Source organism: Coptis chinensis, chromosome 6, assembly GCF_015680905.1.
Source record: "Coptis chinensis isolate HL-2020 chromosome 6, ASM1568090v1, whole genome shotgun sequence".
Lineage (NCBI taxonomy): Eukaryota > Viridiplantae > Streptophyta > Magnoliopsida > Ranunculales > Ranunculaceae > Coptis > Coptis chinensis.
This window is the reverse complement of record NC_141461.1, coordinates 5,688,193-5,704,885: the sequence shown is the minus strand read 5'-3', so window position 1 is coordinate 5,704,885 and position 16,693 is coordinate 5,688,193. Positions and strand designations below refer to the sequence as shown.

General features: G+C 36.3%; 2 protein-coding genes across 2 annotated transcripts; both read right to left on the bottom strand.

Moving 5' to 3' along the window:
* Positions 1-4,473: 4,473 nt before the first annotated feature.
* Positions 4,474-4,974, bottom strand: LOC147491032 (glutamate receptor 2.1-like). Its single transcript, XM_086567168.1, has one exon. It carries the CDS (start codon positions 4,972-4,974, stop codon positions 4,474-4,476), a length of 501 nt encoding a protein of 166 aa, XP_086423294.1.
* A 6,754-nt stretch (positions 4,975-11,728) lies between these two features.
* On the bottom strand, positions 11,729-12,115 carry LOC147491031 (uncharacterized). Its single transcript, XM_086567166.1, has one exon. It carries the CDS (start codon positions 12,113-12,115, stop codon positions 11,729-11,731), a length of 387 nt encoding a protein of 128 aa, XP_086423292.1.
* Positions 12,116-16,693: the final 4,578 nt, after the last annotated feature.

Genomic DNA, 16,693 nt, shown 5'->3' with positions numbered 1-16,693 from the left:
TGGAAAACCAAGAATGTGTTAGTTGCTTCAAATAAGAAAAGAAAGTTTCCATCCAAAAAAAAAAAAAAAGTTAGAACTCCAAAAACATAATCAAATGAGTCAAAAGCCAAAAGAAAAAGAAAAAAATGGCTAAGGATGGAAACAAAATGTAGAAGCAACAGTGGTTTTCTCTAGTTACATAATATGAAAACCCTATTTTCTCAGACTTGTCTTTTTAATTTGAATATCTATTTCCTTCCTTCTTAAACAATCGCCTAATCCCCACAACACCTAATAAAAACGTCTAGCTTAATGAGGAATAGGTTGGTGTGATAGTAAGTGGCAGATGTATTTGATCAACCTCGGCTACCTTGTACGTCATTGAGATTGTGAGGAAAAGTGTGCCCACTGCACACTAGAGTTAGCGAAACTTGAGCGGAAAAATCAGAGTATTTTTGTTTTAACATATTTGTGAGGACCTACTTAAGGACACTATTCCAAAGTTTCATAAACGGATCTGTTATTACATTTTATAGCATAGTTCATTATATATATGTTTATCCGCAGATGATTGATTATTATGCACGTATTAGCTTAGGTTTCGAATTGATTATTCTTTATTCATTGCTAGTGAGATGTATAGATATCTAAGAATAAATAAGAAAATATTAATTTTATTTCTTAGTCGTTGTAGTATAAATAAAATTTGTGAGTACCTTCTCTAGCAAACTCTCACGATGTTATAACTCGTCCACTAGGAAATTTCTAGTGGTTTAAGGCCTTATTGTATATGGTCAATGTAATCGTACTCAGCGAAACGAGACTAGTTAAAACTCTAATTTTGGTCACTTATTTTAATTTTTCATCTTTGCTTGAGGACAAGCAAAATGCTGTTTGGGGGTGGTTTGATAAAGCTCAAAACTGTAGTTTTAACCCCTTAAGAATATTATATTTAGACCAATTATGTTTATAATAATGAAGAGTTAGTACTGATTACGTGCTTTTGTGTATTTCAGGTCTTAGAGTCTACTATGTGAAGAATTATGTCACTTTTGCAAGAGAAAGGGGAAAAAGTTGGTTGCTAAGAAGTTCTATAGTTAAAGCCCAAGTTTTAAGGAGAAAAAACCTTTTTAAATCCCAGTCAAAGCTGAAAAGTCAAAGTCAACGCGGGCAGAAATAGAGTATAAAAGTCAGTAGAACTTCTGCAGGCCGTATCTCTGGACTCAGACCTCAAAATTGGGCCTATTATACATAAAAAAGACCAGCTCGGAAAGATATTTTCTAATGGTCTAAGACTTGACCCATTCAGAGGAGTAAAAGTGTACAAAAAGGTTGTTGTAGTAATTTCTAGCAGAGAAACCATTTTTGGACTTGATTAATTAGGTTTTGGGCTTGATTTAGTGACCCAAAATATGGCTCCAAAGCCCATGCATGAAAATTGTAAACCTAACCTCTCCTATATAAAGAGGACTAGGGGAGAACTCTAGCTCTCCCTTCCATTAATTAGAATAATTTATATATCTCTCTCCAACTTAGTCTAAATTAATTAGGGTTCATTATTCTCTTCTCCTACCTCTTCTTTTAGAAAAACCTAGCCACCATTAATAAAATTCAAGTTCATTATATTCTTTAGTTATATTGTCTTATTCTTATTATGTTTTCCATGATAGTCTAATGAATCTTAGCTAAACCTCCATTAGAGGGGTTTGATTAAAGCTTTGATGAAGATTTGACGTGTCAGTGTAGAATAATTGCTTTTAAGAGTTTCAATCTAGAGGGCAGTTCAATCACCATGAGAATGGGTTTAAACTTTCTCTCATGCTAATTATTAGTTGGTTAGAGATGCCATGAATAATTAGGGATCAAAAGACCTAACCTTTATGTTGAACCTCATGTGAAAACATAAAGATTAGGATTGCAAATATCCATACTAGCATATTAGGGATTAATCAAGGTGGATATCAAATCCCCCTAATCCCTTCTTTTCATTCACATCTTCGTATTTAATTGCTTTAGTTGATATAGAATATAAACCATATTAGTTTTTACGATATTAGTATAATTAAAACCATTGCTATCATCGTTATTGTTGAATTGTATAAATTAGTGAAATTGTTAGGTTCTAAGCAACTAGGAGTGGAACGAATTCTAACTCTATTTTATTACATGATAATTGGGAGTAGAAATTTGATCACAAGCCTAAGAATAGTTTTTACTTCTTCCTAGTTTAATTAACTAAATATGAGTAAAAGCGTGCTTTTACTATTATCACGTTGTCAGTTACATCTTCTATTGGCTACTCCACGTTAGAGTGGATTTTGGATTCGAGTTGCTCCTACCATATGTGTCCCAATAGGGATTGGTTTGCTAACTTCTAGGAGTTAGATGGTTATGTTTTATTAAGCAATGGCCATGTCTGCAAAATTGGTGGAGTTGGAACAATTCGGTTGAAGTTAGAAGATGGAACAATTAGAAATTTGGTTGATGCCAGACATGTTCCTGATTTGAAAAAGAATACGTGGAAAGGGAACTATCCGTTTGAAGATGTTCGATGGAGAAGTTAGATAATTAGTTGGTGTTCGGTATGTGCCGGATTTGCAATCTAACCTTCATCTCTTTGGGTTTTTTAGAGTCGGATAGTATGAAAGTTGTGTTTGAACATGAAGCTCTAAAGGTTGTTGTAGATGCACGTGTGGTGATGAAAAGGATAAGGCGAAAAAAATTGTACTTTCTTTATGGAATTGTGGTTGGTGCAGGTGGAGATCATTCTACTTGTATTTTTGTCGAAAACTTTACCATGAAGGAAGAACGTGGTTTTGGGAAGAAACAAAATTAAAATTTGTTTGTTTTGGGCATTTGGATATGAATGTATGTTTGGATGTGGGAGAAATATTTCAAACGGTGGAGATTGATATTGCTCCTTGTGATATAGATAGGTACACAACTGATAATGAAAGCGAAACCACAGTTGAAGTTGTAGATGTTTTATCCCATATGAGCATAGTGAAGTTGTGAAGCCATTTGTTGTTGGAAGCCATATGAGGTTTCAGGATTTTGGAATATCTCCTACTCTAGGAGATGGTATTGGAACATCTTCAGTATACTCAATGGAGATGATATTTGGTACTTTTGACCTCTTTGTGTTGAAGTTTGTTGGTAATCCCTTGAGGGACTCACGCCTTTCCGGGCATTGATATGGGCATGGTTGTTAATTGACCCATTTGTTTGGGGGTGTAGAAGAACTACGAAGGCTTGATCCTTTGAACGAGTACGTAAGCAACCACTTCGTGGTGCATTCATTGTTAGGTTCGTAGGGACATTGATGGTTGGATTGGTTGGTTCTCTCTTTGATGTTATTTGGTTAGTTGGGTGTAGCGCATTAGTTGGTCGGCTCGAATTTGAGAAATTCTCGCCAAGGTGGAGAATTGTTGGATATGCCAAAATGGATCAACTACACTATTAAAACAAAGTTAGGGTTTAGAAATTAAGAGAGACAAAATTAGTTGCTAGGGTTTCGGATTTGGTGCCTCTTTTGAGAGAGCTTTGGAAGAAGAAAAACTTAGTCTTCTCTTCATTTGTTTATGCTCGAACTCTTTGGTAGTTGTCTACACCATTGAAAGTTATTGTAGAGTTGAGAGAACATTATTGTGAGGGGAGAAAAAGAGAGATTTGTGAGTTTCTTCTTGGGAAACTTTGGGGATTCTTTAGAATCAAGGTGAGAGCTTATTGTACTCTTTTGAATATCCTCTCTATTGGACATTTCTCTATTTGGTTGTGGATTAGGCGCAAGCTAAACCACGTAAATCTTTGTCTCTCTTCTCTTGGTTGTTTGTTTGAATTAGTGAGTAATTTACATTGTTTACTACTTGTTTAGGAATTATTTAGTTGATTTCATACACCGTAGTTGTAGATTGTTTCTACCATGTTTGATATTGGTTGTTCGCTTTTGTTGCATTGGATTGGTGTGCTTCATAGTTTTTGGGGCACAAAACAGCCCACATACCATGTAGCTATGCTCCCTTGGTTTGCCGTATCACTCCATTTCTCGACATCTCAAACATGTTAGCTGAAAGAGGCCACAGAGTCACCATCCTCATTCCCAAGAACACACAGAATAAGTTCAACCATCTAAATCTTTATCCCCACCTCATTCAGTTCATTCCACTGACCATTCCTAAAGTTGATGGTCTTCCTCCTGGTGCTGAAACCATGTCCGATGTACCTATGCAGAAAACATCTCTTCTCGCAATAGCATTTGATATTTTAAATGGCCAAGGATAGGAAAATTCTGCAAACTTGCTTCGGTTGGCCATAATTGTTGTATCTCCCACCACTGCGTCCAACTTCTTCTTGTCCTCCAAATTTTGAAAAATCTCAAATTAGACGATTAAAATAGCATGGAAACAAGCTAAAGCAAGGATAGAGTTTAGAAGAATGTAGTATTTTAAAATAGCAGGAAACAATTTGAAGTATATATAGTCATTGGTGATAAACTTAATTGTGGTGTATAAGGACTGAGTTTCCCACATTTTCATAAATATGTTCTACCATATAATCATAAGTTCCATTAAATGGAACGAAATCATATGGCAGATAGTCTAGCACTGCTCTGAAGACGTCGATTGAATATCCACTGACAAATGATTTTCCTCCCGGATCATATATCACACACGTAAAGTCATCAGGGGGCGAATTAATGGGGACTCCTATTATTATTGGATTTTCACTTGTAGGTACAGACCATCCTTTTGGAACTGACCAAGGGCCTACAGGCCAAAAGACTTGACCTAGAATTTTCATCGAGGGGCTCTTTCCGTTAGTGAGATTCTTCGAAAAGCCTTGTCCCTCAGACCAGTAACCTAGTTCATTCACTTCATTGTAGCTCTTTCCGACCACATTAACAATATGGAAAACAAGTGAAGGAGCTAATTCACGGCCCATGAAGCGGTATTCGCCTGCTAATCCCTCAAACTTGCTTAGTAAGATTTCCACCATCAGCAACTTTGCCAATTAGACTTCCACCCCCAGTTTTTCCATTATTAGACTTCCACCCCCAATTTCACAGCATGGCCAAGTCAGCCTTTTTATGTCATCTGGTTAGTGCATGTACAATGTCAAATCTACTCCTCACCATGTAAAATTACCAAAATACCCATTGACTCTTCTAAGACCAAAATCAATCAAATTACCACTTGGCACCATCCTGTGCATTTAATCCAACACACACAAATATTTTTCTTAAATGACATCTACTACCCCTACTCAAATAAAATTACCAAACTACCCTTATTCAATTAAACATATCAGTCCATTTTTCAGTTTATACATTCTATTTTTTAGTGTACCACTTAATATCCCTTTAAGGCTGAAGAGGTGTAACTAGAACCTGTAAGATATCTTTGTGTAAAATAAGTTTAGTAAAGTCCCGCCTCATTGAAACCAGTGATTTTCACTTGTGACATGTCATGCCCTTGGCTATGGTATATTTCAGAGTACCCACGGACTACTATTCCTCTACTGATAATGTGCGTCAATTGCATTTTTTTTTTCATCTTATATACCTTGGAACAATATAACAATTATACATTTCTAATCAAGTGCTCAAGTCGTATAGTCTCATTTTCTTTAATTTGTGAACCACGCATAGGTGTCATGAAGATGAGTTTGGATGCCTTTAAAAAAAAAGATGAGTTTGGATATATGCTTGCTGATATTCTAAAGGAGAATAATGTGAACAGTATGCAAGGGAATGCGTTTTGATCTGTGCCGATATTCTAGCTTTCGTCACATTTAAGTCCAACGGAGAGCGTGAATTCATGCTTTCACACTACTGGTGCTGGAGGTGCTTTTGTAGCTGGAATATGATTACTGTTGATTTTTCATTATTTCAGTTATTTATTGGGTTAATTAGTTTAAACCCCCTATTTTTAGACATATATTTGTGTTTACCCCTCAAATTTTGAATCATCACAAAAGTCTCCCCATTCTATCCGGCCCCGTTAAAAAATCATCCATATTTGTTATATTGTCTAAAATACCCTCGGTGTAAACACAAACTAAAAGAAATCGGCCCAAGCCCAACTAACTAAACTAAACAACGACCGGGTGTATAGGATCACTCTCACCCTCATCTTCTTCCTCAACCACCAAACCAGCAAACCCTAAGCACAACAAATCCAACTGAACCAGCAACCTCAGTTCGAAGAACGGTTCAATCGAGATCGTTCAACGTTTCTCGGTGACCTACACTGTTGTCTCGTAGACACCTTGGTAGCTGATGCAAATCTCTATTTTCTCTCCCTACCTCAGTGGTTTTAATGCAATCTACTGTACGCTGCAACTGAAGAAGATGAAAAATGGAAGTTCAAAAGGGACAATTGATTCCCTCCTCATCGGTTCGTCCTTGTTGTCAATATTTCGAAGTGGGCAGTTTTAAACAAAACAATCCCCTCTATCAAAAAAGTCAATTAATCCATGTAAATCGTCAATTGTGGGTTTTCAGCAGTTGAATAGGACGCGGACTGTACGAAACTAACACATTTTAAGTTTTTAACTTGAATAAAAGATGATCTTATTAATTTAGTTCTTTGGTGGCATTGAATGTATCCATCTTGTTATGGAAATATGCAAAGATGTGTAAGTTGTGTTTGGGGGCAGCACAGAATTTACAAAAAGCTTTCTCAATGAATTTCAATTCTTATTACGGATGCCACAGTCATCGAAGCGAGCTGGAACGATCGCGATTGAAGCGTTCTTCGACTCGAGGTTGCTGGTTTAGTTGGATTTGTTGTGCTGGTTTGGTGGTTGAGGAAGAAGATGAGGGAGATGGTGAGCCCGATTGTTGTTTAGTTTAGTTAGTTGGGGTTGGGCCGATTTCTTTCAGTTTGTGTTTGCCCCGAGGGTACTTTAGGCAATATGATAAATATAGATGATTTCTGAACCGGGCCGGGATGGAATGGGAGAACTTTTGTGGTGATTCAAAATTTAGGGGGTCAACACAAAAGCATGTCTAAAAATGGGGGGTTATCACTAATTAACCCTTATTTATTTTCATGAATTATTGTGGTCGATTCTTTATGTATGCCTAAATAATTTTTTGCATGTAGACTTTGATTTCCATCAACTACCCTTGAAGTCTAAGTTTGTTGTTTTAGGCAATATTCCTTGTCGAGGAGTATTTCACTAGCTATATGATGTTAACTAGGATCATGATATATAAATTTTGCTTGGACAAATTAGGAGATTCCTAATTAACTATACTGCTTCTTATGTTGAAAGGTTAATGATTAATATCCTCATCTAATGTATACTAGTTATATAATATGGATGATATAGGGGCATCCAAATAGAAATGTTGCGACAACAAACTTTAACTCCAAGACTCTAAGGGCTCTTGGTTCAATATTGTTCTCACTTGTATCATGTAAAAACTCGGTGCAAGGTATCCTAATAAATATCAGTATTTGCTTTATAAATATACTCTTTTGTATTCAAGTGTTTATATTTGTGTATTGTGAACTCAGATTGTAAATAGCTTTAATTGACTTATTATACTGTTCAAGTTGGCTGCAACAAATGATATTGGTCTAAAAAAGGTCAAGGGACGCACTACAACAAAAGGAGCAAAGCGGAAGCTGCTGCAAGTAAATAATGCAGTGATGAATCTATCTACTAGGCTGAAGCTTTGTTATATCTCAGGTGTCTAGTTGTAAATGTGTTGTTGTATTTCTTCAGTTATCCATTAATTTCGGGAGCTAAATATTCTGTACTGTAGACGTGTAGTATAAGAGATTGTAAATGTTTTGTACTTCTGTGTCATATACATTGATTTTTAATAAAAAGGGGTATTGGTTATGGAACTTTGTGTGAGGTGGTTTTGGGGTGTACGAATTGTTTTTGTATCATATATAATCTTTGGTGACTATGCTTTAGTATTGGTTTATGTCGTTTTCAACAGCAAAAGCTTATCATTTTGGGTGTCATTGTTGAGAATTATTGACACATTCCGCAACAATTTTTAAGTGTAGGCCATTATGAGAATTTAAAGCCGTTGGAAAAAAAATTGGCTATATTGACCATTTTGAGTCATCGAGATAGTAGTCATTATTTGAGAAAGAAATTAGCTATTGGCAATTCTGACGACTTCAAACAATTGAAATATCTTGTTTAAGTTGACAATTTTGGGTCATCACACTAATTGTTGGAATTCTTGACAAGCCTTAGTTGTCGTTCTGGGTCATGGTTGCAAACAGTCGCATAGGTGTCGCGAATGTGGAGCATTGCCAATGGCTGTAGTGACAATTTAACCCGTCAATGATGCAATTGTGACACCACCTTCACCAACGACATTTCTAACCGCCATAATTATCATGAAATCCTTCTAGTGACAACTTTTATATAGCTATCAAATTATCTGGAATTTTTTGTGGTCATCCCCAACTTTAAAATAATTTCAGGTCGAAACTTAACTCCTGGTTGATCAAATCCATGGCATGCTCAACGTGAAGCACTTCAAGGATCCACATGACCCTATTTGATAAACACTGCAGTTAAGCTCAATTCCTTATTAAACGAACTCATTCACTTTTATTTACTTTAGATAAAGAAATCCATTTTAGTCATCAAAATTTCAACAACTCCACAAAATACTCAACAAAGAAAAGGGCTTTGATACACCTAAACAAAATCCCATTAAACTATCCATGAACATGTTAATAATTCATAAAACAACAATATTGTTAGAATTAACTAGCTTTAGAGAGAACACTACATCAACCAAGTAGAATAAAAGAGAGAGAGAGAGAGAGAGAGAGAGAGAGAGAGAGAGAGAGAGAGAGAGAGAGAGAGAGAGAGAGAGAGAGAGAGAGAGAGAGAGATCTTATTGATTGAAGTACGTCTGAATGGGAGGAGGTTACCTTTATATATAACTAGGTAACCTCCAAGATAAACACCAAGATAAAAGATTACCAGGATAAACACCAAGATAAAGGATTACCAAGATAAACACATATGAGGAGGTGTCCCATATGGGCTCAATGGTGGGCATCCATATAGGCCCACAGATTTCATAACACTCCCCCTTGGATGTCCACCATTCTTGTGGAAATTATGGTGGATGCATCTTTTGTAGCATTCTTTTGGATGCTCTATAACTATCCAATGACAGTTGCCTCATTAAAACCTTGCTAAGTAAAACCTAGTGGGAAAAAACCAAAGCAAAGGAAAAAGAGTACAACATTACTCAGAATCATTGTGACTTGCTTAATACTGCCTCATTAAAACCTTTACTAGGAAAACCCAGTGGGATAAAACCTAGAGAAGGGAAAATAGTACATTGCATATGTCCTGGGATACATTCTTTAGGATGCTCCCCCTATTCTATTTCTCCCCCTGATAAAAACAAGTCTTTACATGACTTGGTGGGACACATTCATCAGGATGCTCCCCCTGTTCTATTAGCCCCCTTGATAAAAACAAGTCTTTACATGGCTTGGTGGTGAATTATTCGCGATTTAAGGAAGCTATTGCTGGATCTTGCTTTGTCGATTGCCAAGACATAGCTGCATATTTATTAATAAAAATTTAACCTATTTGAGAGTGACTATTATGAGGGTTAGATGGATAACCAAAGACTGTATAACCAACTAGATCATAGTCATTAGTGGAACTATAAGAATAAAATAGTTTCATACCAGTTATTCCATAAAAATATCTCAATATGTGTTTGACATCATTCCAGTGTCTAAGTGTATGTGCACAATTATATCTTGATAAGAAACTAATAGAAAATCCAATGTTTGATCTTGTGCACGTATTGTGTTAGATACATAAATGCTTCAATATCACTCAAGTAGAGTATTTTCAAGGCCAAGAACTTCCTCATGTTCTTCCTTTAGTGGAAATGGATCCTTATCCAAATCCAAGTTCCACATAACCATGTGCTTTGTCCATTTCATTTAAAAAATCTATAGTCAGCAGTTTTCTCAAATTCCTTATTAGGTGTCCCAATCAAATTTATACCAACCAAACTTGCTGCTACTATATTGAATCCAACCTCGGATTTTACTGTAGGTCCACGCCATGTTTTTCAAAGAGTTTAATTATGCTTGAATAGCAAATTCCAGATTGGCCAATCTTTCCTTTGTCGACGAAACACATGGTTAATTTATTTTTCATCATTGTCCTTTGATGTTCCAATAGCTATACCATAGCTAAATATGTCATCCATGACAAATGCTTTCCTATCCCACAATTCACCTGAACATGCATGGAATATTGAGATCGATCTCTTCATTTTTCAAGTACCTGTGCCTCTCCATAGTCAACCATAGGCATTTCAGTGAATTTGGATATTTGCACATTTTCATTATTTGTTCATGGAGCTCGCTCCAGCCATTACCTGGCTATTATTTGGACAAGATGGTTCCTCAGTTCTCCTCTCCTAGGAGCACTCTCTTTGGATCCTATAGGTCTACCACTCTTTTAACGTATAGTAGATTCATTTGTTGCCATGTTTGGACCCCGTCCAAATGGAACATCAATTCTGGCTGGCACATTCATGGTTATTTTTACCATATCATTAAATGCTTAGACATTTTCTTTGCAACCGCTTGCAAGTGTATCATTCTCCTTATCTCATATAGTCACATTCATTGTTTGGATCCTTAATGAGATAGTGGACGTGATCCACGTTACTTCACGTCTTTCTTAGAGCAACCATTGCTTTTCTCCCCCTAACGACGGGAAGACTGTCTAAGTGAGCTTCTTACTCCTAGCGTTAGATTTGATACCCAATGTCTTTCTCATTTATGGGTATAGTCTACCAGACATATATCCATAATATTTTTCTCCATTTATATATCCATACATTTTAACATAAAGCAAAATAAATTTGTAAAGATTGATACTAGCACAAATATATTAAGAAAAATAAAATTTGAGATTCATAATAAGGAAATTCAAAATATTAACGACAATCATGGCCTAAATGACTTTCCATGAAGAGAACACAATATTAATGGTAAACATTCCATGAACTGGTAATAAAAATACAATTAACTAAATAAATCATTCCAAGGATGAAAAATTGCTCGTCAAACTTGCCCATTGCTATTTGGATCCTCATATTGAACCTCAAGGAAATTAGAACAATCCAAATGAGTACCATCATTAAAGTGGTCACTCTTCCAATTCTCTATCACATTTGTTTCCATTTTCCTAGAGGCTTTATACTTTTCAACCTCTTCTATAGGAACTCGGCAGTATTTTGCACAATGTCCATCATTACCACCACATCTGTAGCAAATATCACTGCTATCCTTTTGTGTGTTTTGAGGATTTGAGTCCTTTTTATGTGGTGGAGCTGTCCACTTGTTCCAATTACCTTTTTGTTGGTCATTAGTATTCCAATGATCCTTTTTTCTATTACCATTGCCATCTCCATAAGGATGATAGCCTCGACCACCTCTCCCAGTATTTCTGCCTCTTCCACGCCCTCTCCCATGTCCTCTACACCGACTACCACTAGCTCAAAAGCTAGCATTTGCTTATGGAATTGCAACCCAGTTGGTATGGAGTTGTGGTTTTTCATGAGAACATTACAGTTTGCCTCTGATACAAGAAGGCAACTCACAATTTGAGAATATTTCTCAAATTTTCTTTCACGGTATTGTTGTTGCAAAAGTACATTATTTGCGTGAAAGGTGGATATAGTTTTCTCAATCATTTGTGACTCTGTTACTGTTTCACCTCATAGTATAAGGCGAGAAACAATATTGAACAAAGCATAATTGTATTCTTTCACAGTTTTGTAGTCTTCATATCTCAAGCTCAACCATTCACTTTGGGCAGTTGGGAGGATAACCATCCTTTGGTGGTCAAATCTATCCATTAAGGATGTCCACAAACTCAAGAGATCATCCTCACATAGATACTCTGCCTTCAGATCATCATGAATATGATGACGCAGAAATATCAAAGCCTTAGCCTTCTTCTCAGGGGTTGTAGTGTTATCTTCCTTGATAGCATCGCCTAGGGCATTGGACTGCAAGTGTAACTTCGCATCCAATTGCCATGATAGGTAGTTATCACCACTCACATCAAGAGCTTTGAATTCAAGTTTAGCAATGATCGACATCTAATTAACACAACTAATTAATTAATCATGTATAATAAAATCATGTAGACACTAAACCTTATTTTAGATAACTATTAAGAATGTACGTAGTGTTTAGCTCAAAAAATACTTCAAAACAACTATTATATGCTAGGTTCTAATCTAGCCATGTGTATAGGATTAGATATTTGAGTAAAAGAATTAAACGTTGATTATAAGGTTAGAACTTCGGGTTATAAGTATATGAGAACTTCCAGTTCTTCATAGAAAACTTAACGAACTTCTGGTTCTTTAAAGAAAATAAACTAGTGAATGGAAATTCAGGTCTCGACAATATCAAAACTTGCACATTCAATACAAGAATTTCTGGTTCCTAAAAAATTGAATCTTGGAACTTCAGGTTCCTAAAAATAATAGATCTTATAACTTAAGGTTCCTAAAAAAATATATTTTGGAACTTCGGGTTCCTAAAAATTGAATCTTGGAACTTCAGGTTCCTAAAATAAATAGATCTTACCTTGGATCTTTAGGTTCCAAATATGTCCGTAGAACTTTAGGGTCTACATCATTGTTCAAGAGTATACATCAAAAAAACAAAAAGAAAAGAAAAGAAAAATTCGAATTTGAAGTCATAGATCAAGTATGAACAATAACGTTCTTTATTTTATATCCAATGATCTAACCATTGGATTTTTCTAAAATTTTGATATGTTTGTACTTCATGAGTCGTGCATCTACAGTAAAAATTTCAGGTCAATCCAACAAATCAGGTCAATGAAAAACTGCTCTAGTGAAACAAATCGGTTAGTGTTCACGTATATTTGCTTTTGTGTAATAGATGATGAGTAGAAGAATATGGTACAAGTTGATAACTTCTAGAGTCTTCATGCTGATAACATGTTAGAATTAACTAGCTTTAAAGAGAAACACTACATCAACCAAGTAGAAGAATAATGTGAGAGAGAGAGAGAGAGAGAGAGAGAGAGAGAGAGAGAGAGAGAGAGAGAGAGAGAGACTTATTGATTGAAGTAAGTCTGAATGGGAGGAGGTTACCTTTATATATAACTAGGTAACCTCCAAGATAAACACCAAGATAAATGATTATCAGGATAAACACCAAGATAGAGGATTACCAGGATAAACACATATGAGTAGGTGTCCCATATGGGCTCAATAGTGGGCATAGGGTTGTCAATGGATCAGTTTGGGTTGAGTTCTAGAAAATCTGAACCTGAACCGATAAGAAAGTCAGGAACCCGAAACCAAACTGACCTGAAAAAAAAGTTGGGAACCTGAAACCGAACCGATAAGAAATATTGCAAACCAAATCCGAACAGACCCGAACCAAAAACTATAAAATCAATTAAATTTTAAATTAAATCAATTAATTTCAACCACACAATTGATTAACATATACAAAATTAATCATAAATATTACTAAAATGTCATCTTATCAGTTCGGGTACATATCGGTTTGGTGAGAAAAAACCCGAAACCAAACCAATATCTTATCGGTTCGGTTCGGTTTCGGGTTGGTGAAAAATAAATCAAATTACCAAAATCCAAACTATTTTTTATCGGTTTGATTCGGGTCGGTTATCAGGTTATCAAAACCCATTGACAGCCCTAGGTGGGCATCCATGTAGGCCAACGGATTTCATAACAAATCTCTACACTATATGATAGCCGGGTTTTCAGGAACCCACTCTCCACTATCGAGTAGGCAAATTGAAATCTCCTTATTTGCTAAATTTATAAACACCTTGTAACGCCCGTATTTAAAATACGTAATTATTTATTAATTAATTAATTTGTTTATATAAAATCTCTTGGATTGGATCTGGGATATGTGGGCCTGGTTTCTGGGCCCGAGTTTGTGTTGGGCTTGGGTTTCAAACCCAAGTATATAATCACATTGTTCTAGAGAATAGGGTTTTTAGAGAATAAAAAAATAATAAAAATGGAGGCAGAGATAGAAACTCATTTGCTGGAGGGTGGAGCGCGACGATTCGGACTAGGAGGATTCGTGGAGCTTGGGATTAATGTGAGTAGATTAGTTTTCTATTTCACGAAACATGTTAATTATTCTGTTATTAATCTTTGTCCTGTCGTTGTTAAACACTTGTTAATTGCCGTTGTTAAATTTTGTTAAACTGTCGTTAGTTGTTAAAACTCGAAATCGACATTGAACTGTTGAAGATTTGATTGGGCCCGTTAATAGCGGCTGCGAGCCCAAACAAACAATTGTCCGGTATATTGTTTGTTATACTGTGTTGTTGAAGTAGATTGATTAAAGTGTGGTTGGGATGGGTTGTTGGTGATGGGGTAGCTAGTGTAGAGTGTGTGAGTGCTGGAGATGGGCGCTGGTGGAAGCTCAAAGCAAGCTGTTAATAGCGGCCAGAGAAATCGCCAGTAAAGTTTATGTTAACTGTTTTTGTTGTTTTGTTGTTGATTGAAGATGGGTGGTAGTAAAGGGATGAATGTTAGGTTGTTAGGTTGATGTTTGCGTGATGTCGGGGCAGTGAAGTTTGGAGAAATCGGAAAGGGCGTCCCCTGTTATACTGTGGGTTGAACTGTTGTAGTTTGCTTGTTTGGAATTTGTCGGCTTGAATGGGTTGTGGGTTGATGTCGGAGGAGTTAGGGATGGATACTTGGTTGTTAATTGGAGAGTGGGGGCTGTTGGGAGCTTTAAACAACTTCAATGGCGGTCGGGGTTGAGTTTTCGAAGGGTGAGGGAATTGAGTTTTTATTGTATATAAATATGGGATTTTTGTTCAGGAGTGAAACCGTGGGATTGAAAGGGGAGGACGAGTGGTGTCAGGTGGTGGCTGGCGGCGCGTAAGTTGGTGCGGTGGAGAAGCAAACTGGAGAAGACGACTCTGTTCTCTGGTTAGGCCTTGGGCCAAATTTCAGTTTTGTTTGGTTGGGCCCAAAAATCTATTTTAGTTTTGGGCCGGTTTTTATGTTAAGTTTTGGGCCAGTTCCAGATTAAGTTGTGGACCAGTTTTGGTTTAGTTTGGGCCCAGTTTAGGTTAAGTTGTTTGGGCTAAAACTAATTGCTTTTCTTTGGACCAGTTTCAAGTTTGTTTTGGGGCCGGTCCATATAACTTAAAATAGATCTAAATTTCAACATTTAGACTTTTGGGTTCTAAGGTTTGGGCTTGGCTAGTGGGTCCGAACCATGACCTTAGCCTTGAGCCCATGAACCATGCACCTTTGACCTCAGCCATCAACCATGGCTATGACCCTGAACCTATTAGACATGGAAATGACGTGTTGACTTTGACTATGATGTGTTGACTTTGACTTTGACCCGTTGACTGTTGACTGTTGACCGTTGACTGTGGAATGTTGACTTTTTTTTCCAATTTTTCACATATTAAAGAATATGGATAAATATAGTAATAAAATATTATCGAAAATTGTATAACTTTGTTTGTCATTATCTAATTAAGATTTGACATAAGTAGTGTGTAAAGAATATAAGATTGGCACATAACCAGAGGAGAATTATGATAACAAGACTTAGATATATATGTTTTTATGAGTATTCAGTTATATACGGACTTAGATTCATGGACTTTAGATTTTTGGGATTTGATTGTGGACTGTAGACTGTTTAATTGTGCTACATTTTATATTGTAAATTGTATGGACAAATCAAATGCTAAAATCTTTCGATGGAAGCTTTGTATAAATTTGGTTGTCATTATCTAATTAAGATTTGACGTTGATATTGTGACATTATATAATATGTTGGGATATATATATTAAATGCAATAGTTTTGGAGAAATAAATGTATAAACCCTCTATTATTTTATCTGTGAGATGCTAGTAGAGTATTTGTGGATATTTCCCACGGGAGTGTGGCGTAGTGCAATAATATATTGACACGTGAAAGAATGAAAGTGGTTATGAGATATAATTGAGATATTTCTAAATATTGTGGCTTAGTGCAATAAGGTATTTGACCTGCACGTGATATATTGGAATTTTTATGAGTTATAAATGTATGACACCGGAATAAATTACGTAACGAAAATCCTAGAACCTAGCTACCATAACTCATCTGATTGGCCCTTCTGGCGTTTCAGTGAATCTGAATGGCCCTTCGGGCGTAAGTAATTTGATTGGCCCTACGGGCATTTCAGTGAATCTCAATGGCCCTTCTGGCGTAGCCGAATACTGGCTTGATTATTCCGTTCGCAAAATTAGAACGAGACGCGCGATATTTTATGTCGAATAGTGGCGATCTTTTATAACGACGTTCGTGAGGGTTACGGTGTCGCGGCATCCATCCCGCCAGTAGTTATGCACGGAGTGGTTCATTATGTAAGGGGAGGCATGTGGATGTACATGTTCGGCGTTGGTAAGCGATTGTGGTAGCCAGGGAAACTAGGTAAGACATAGATACGACGTAATTCTAGGGACACACAAAGAAAGCCTTAATTAATATAATTATGGTAATATGTTGGTTAGAGTTATATCTTTAGATAGATGATTGTATATGGTTTTGCAGAATGGTGGGTCAAACTAATTACTTGGGCAGAGACGACCCACTTTGTAATTGAGCATGAAATGCGGTAAGTATAGAATAT